Here is a 4746-nt window from a genome sequence, read left to right as displayed (position 1 = left end):
AGCCCCAATGGACTGGTCTCGAAAATATTCCATCTTCCATGAGGCCTCCTTTAAGCCACTAAACACTGAAACTGTGGAAGACAGACTTCTCTCCAAATAGCTCCAACCTAAACTGGAAAGTCTCAACCTCTGTGTCAAGCAGAGACAAGTCTGGCAAGCTGGCCTTACAGCTGCAAAGTGACCATTGGCTTGCAGATAAAAAGCTCCACACGGGGGGTGTGGGGGGGGGGGGGGGGGGGGGTGCTTATTGTTCCTTGTTTTTGTTTGCTATTCCAGTCATTGTTTGCTTTATTTTTGTTTTTTGCTTTTTTCCTTTTTCCCTATAGCCGCTTGGTAATTTCATACTGCATGGACATGTGGGATTATTTTTCTTACTTTATTGATAATTCACCAATTTGAAACCTCATCCTGGAACCCCGCATTTTTGGATTATGCCCTGAAGAGGTATTTCTCGCCATTTTTGATTATTATCCAAGTTTTTGGCATTTCCTGTTCATATATATTATTTTTGTTCATATTTCTTTGTGGGTTGGGGCTGGTTTTGCAAGAATCTTTCTGCCAAAAAAAGCGATAAAAAATCTATTTTTCTCATTTTTCTCATTTATCATCTAACTGTAATTTATTCTTAAAGTAAATGAATTTCGACTGTCAAACACCAATAGGTTATCTTTTTTTTTTTTTTTTTTTAGCCAAAACCAATGTTTCCCAACACCTACTAAATCATGCAATTAAAAAAGACAAGGAACCAGTCTGAAACAGGATTCACCCTCATATTATGTTGTCTGATGCCACACAACAGTGGCAGCACCCATGTGAAGTTGTTAGGGTGTATCTTGAGACTGCAGTATTTGTATAATGCTAGGGAATTAAATGTTCCGGCTCATTTCTGCACAGAGCCGGCACGGCTGAGAGCGTCAACTGTGTGTACACTTGCCAAAGACACATCATTTTGACTAGAAAATTCCCACCTTCAAAGTTGTCTGGAAGCAGCATTAGTCAACATGTTTATCTGATCTGTTGGTTTCTATTAATCATTGTGTGTTCATTGCCCTCCAGCACTTTCTCCACTACTGGTCTGCATAGTTTCTGTCTAAGCTTTGTGAATGCTTCATGCCTATATTTGTTTGCTTGTCCTGGAATAAGGAATAACTGTGAAACTGACCGTTAAATGACATGCATAAAAAAATGTTTTAGATAATGCAATCTGATACTTATCCACAAAAATAGTCCTCATAAAATAACAAAAAACACCTCTCCAAAACAGTCTCTAGGTAATAATTATTGCACGATTGTAACAGGCTTTTTTGTTTTTCTTACTGTAAGTTTTAAGACTTGAAGAAACACCTCTGAATTGTGTTGTTGGCATTGCTTCTAACATTGGACAGCTGCTAAATAGGAAAAAACAAACCATTTGGATGTTTTTCCCGACATTTCCACCATGTCACATCAGAAGACTGGAGATGCTAGACGCACAGAATGTGGCTTTCGTCATTTCCAAATGTGTGTGTTTTTAACAGACCAGCTGTTCCAGCAAACATAGTGAGGGAAAACAATCTTCCTTCTTCAAAATGTCAGATTCTGTGGAAAATGGGTTGTGGAAGAAATGTTAAAACATTTACTGGACTTGTCATCAAGCAGCAGAGGAACATATAGTGCAATCTTTTTAAGACATTACAACAGCACTGTGTCATAAGTAAAAGTGAAAGTGAGACATATTATCCTTATGTTCATCATCTTATTGCAACAATAATGTTTTTAAGTTATAACTGGAAACCACTTTTTTTTGGCTGATTATTGTCAGTTTTATTTCATTCTGTTTTCTGTCTGCCCTCTTGTTTCTCTTCTCTCAGGGATCTGTTTAAACATTGACATATGGCAGTCATTGGCAACAGTATGCCTGGCATGTGTGTGCACAAGTGAATGTTTCAAAACCCCTTAGAAAAAGCTGTTGTGGTTAACACTCCAACAACAAAGGTACAAAAACCTAACTCCTCCACCACAATCTTGTAGAAATAGATGGTATAAAACCCACAGAACAGATGATGAGCAGAGCTTTTTTTGATCAGGGGGATGAGAAAAAAGGTTTAAAAATCTATCTTGGTACAAAATGCAGAAACTGTTTTGGAAAATGTGATATGTACAGCCACACATTGACACAATACAACTACATTTAAATGCAATATATAGTATAATTAGAGTTTAATTAGACCGCCTAGTCTTTTATAAAACTGCAAAGTGGGTTCAGAAGAATGATACTAAATAACAGGCAACAACTGGTTATATTGTTTCAATGTAGCAATTGATCATTTATTGTAGCTGTTCTATAATCTGTAGGTTGGAATACAGTCATGTCAAGTTCAGTCATTACATTATAAAACAATAAAGTTCATGGACAACAGTATGCCAGAAGGTTATAAGGTCAGGTTATCAAGTTCACTTTCAAATGTACTTTGTTTCCGCTCGAATCCCGATTAAATCAATAAGCCCTGGCATCATAATGTTCTCTTTTAATTATAGGTCATTGGCATTACAGGCACAGTTTCTGGAAACATGACTTCAGATGAAACCAGGCGTTTATCTTGAAACCAGTTCAGTGACATTCCAGTTTATTTGCAGGTGGTAAACATAGATTGCGATCTTGTTAAAAAAGGGTGTATTAAACATACACGAGACAGGTATGAGAGATGACACCTGCCCTCTCGGATATTTAAGGTTACATAGAGATGTCTTCTTTTTAATCGTTAAATAAGGATCCTTAGCATCATGATGACAATCTAACAGAAAAAGATGAAACAATGTTAACAAAGCACTGGAATCTTTTCTTTCATTCTTAGTTAAATATAATTTAATCAAATCAGTAAATTTACAGAAATAATTCAATATGAAATATAGGGCAAATTGCATCAAGCACATCATCATTAGTACTGGATTCACAACCACTTTTTCCTCTCTTCTCATGATATTTCTTCCCAAGCCTTTGTTGCAGCTTTCTTACACACCACTGTTGCTGTCTCTATTTCATCTTATAGACATCCAATGATGTTGTAACATGTCCATTCAGCTACTCTCCAAGTGTAAAATAATGCTTCATTGTGGAATCACATGGTCCCAGAAACACAATTGTCAAATAAAAGCTTGCAGAGAAGATCAAATTACAAAGTCTGATCAGAAAGATAAAGATCATTGATCCGTTTAATATCTGAGTCTGTAGCGAAACTGTACATCTCTGTCGGGCTGCATCGATCCAAAGCCCCATCGCCTGAAGTCAATTTCAGGTATCTTTTCATCAGGGTTCTTCAGCTCAAAGTCAAAATAGAGCAGCATGAGGAATACAAACTGCTTCAGCTCATTGGTGGCAAAGAAACGTCCAGGGCACATGGAGACTCCAGCGCCCCAGGGCATGGTGTAATATTTCACCCTCTTCCCTGCTTTGTAAAATTCTGTTTTCTTGGTCCCGTCTGGGTTCAGAAAGCGGTCATACTTGAATGAATGGGGGTCAGGGTGGATCTCCGGGTCGATGTGAACAGCAATGTAAGGAAAGACTGCCATTCTGTCGCCCTGGCGAATGAAGTATTCTCGCCCATCAGCCATCTTGAGGGTCATGTCCTGGAGCACGGCTCTGGTGAGGAGGGGTGCGGCGGTGAGTCGGAGGGTCTCTTCTACAGCGCTGTCCAGGATCGGTGTCTTCAATAGCATTTCACGGGTCAGATCGACTATTGGGCCACCACGTCGGACTTCCTGCCCAGATTCCTTCACAACCCTATCTACCTCTTCCTTCACTGCTGTCATGGCCTCTGGGTGTTTCATGAGGAATAAGAGCAGCCAGAAGGCAGAGGGCCCTGTGTTGCCCTGAGAGGCCCAAAGAAGCACAAACATGTACCTGTTTATCATCGAGTCATTCATACCTGCCTCAGTTTTGGCCTGCTGCATGTCCCACACCCAGCGACTGATATTGTCCTTGGTCCTCATCTTCTCCACTGACAAAGTGTTCCAGAAGTATGCCAAGAGCCTGTCCGCCTCCCTCTTTTTTCTTGGTGTGAGGACCCCATAAGCCAGATTGGGGAAGAGTTGGTCATATTTGCGAAATTCGTAAAATAAAGCTTCTGATTCAGCTCTGTCTTGCTCTTTGGCTTTCTCCTCACCTAAGTTTGACTCCTGTGCCTCATTGCCATACAGGGACAAGTAACCTGCCCTAAAAACAATATTGTAACTGTATGCAAACAGTGAATCTTCTCTCCATGCCCTTTGGTCTGATCCCATATTGTGCAACATCAGGTTCTGTAAATTGCTCATCATGGCTTGTGTCATTACCTCAAGGCCCTCTCCTTTCAGATGCCGGTTGCTGGACACATTGAGAATGTGGTGGTCGTTCTCGATGGCGCTGTAACCAAACACCCTGCGCACCAGATGTTCTGCAAACTTGTTAAAGTCCAGTTTGTCTCGACTCTCCTTAACCAATGCCCCAAACGATAGGGGGTCCTGAAGGAATGTAACATAAAATCCTCCCAGCTGAATTGTGAACACATCACCATGCTTTTGCTTCATCCTTTGGAGGAACTTCAGCGTGTTCCTGCGAAACTCTAAGACATGACCCAGCCAAGGGATGAGCCCCTTATCCAAAGGGGGCTCTCCTGGTCGACGCTGTCGAAACACCCCGAGCAAGTACAGCCCTCCAATCAAAGCGGCAAGAAAGGAAAGAAGGATTGGCAGCAGCAGCCCCATGACTGATCACTTTGAGTGCCACAC

At 40.9% G+C, this 4746-nt stretch overlaps 1 protein-coding gene across 1 annotated transcript; it reads right to left on the bottom strand.

The window, feature by feature from the left end:
* Window positions 1-2277: 2277 nt before the first annotated feature.
* Window positions 2278-4746, bottom strand: LOC115571898 (5-beta-cholestane-3-alpha,7-alpha-diol 12-alpha-hydroxylase). Its single transcript, XM_030401523.1, has one exon. It carries the CDS (start codon window positions 4720-4722, stop codon window positions 3193-3195), a length of 1530 nt encoding a protein of 509 aa, XP_030257383.1. The 5' UTR covers window positions 4723-4746; the 3' UTR covers window positions 2278-3192.

This window comes from Sparus aurata, chromosome 21 (genome assembly GCF_900880675.1).
Source record: "Sparus aurata chromosome 21, fSpaAur1.1, whole genome shotgun sequence".
NCBI lineage: Eukaryota > Metazoa > Chordata > Actinopteri > Spariformes > Sparidae > Sparus > Sparus aurata.
This window is presented reverse-complemented; position numbering and strand designations above follow the sequence as displayed.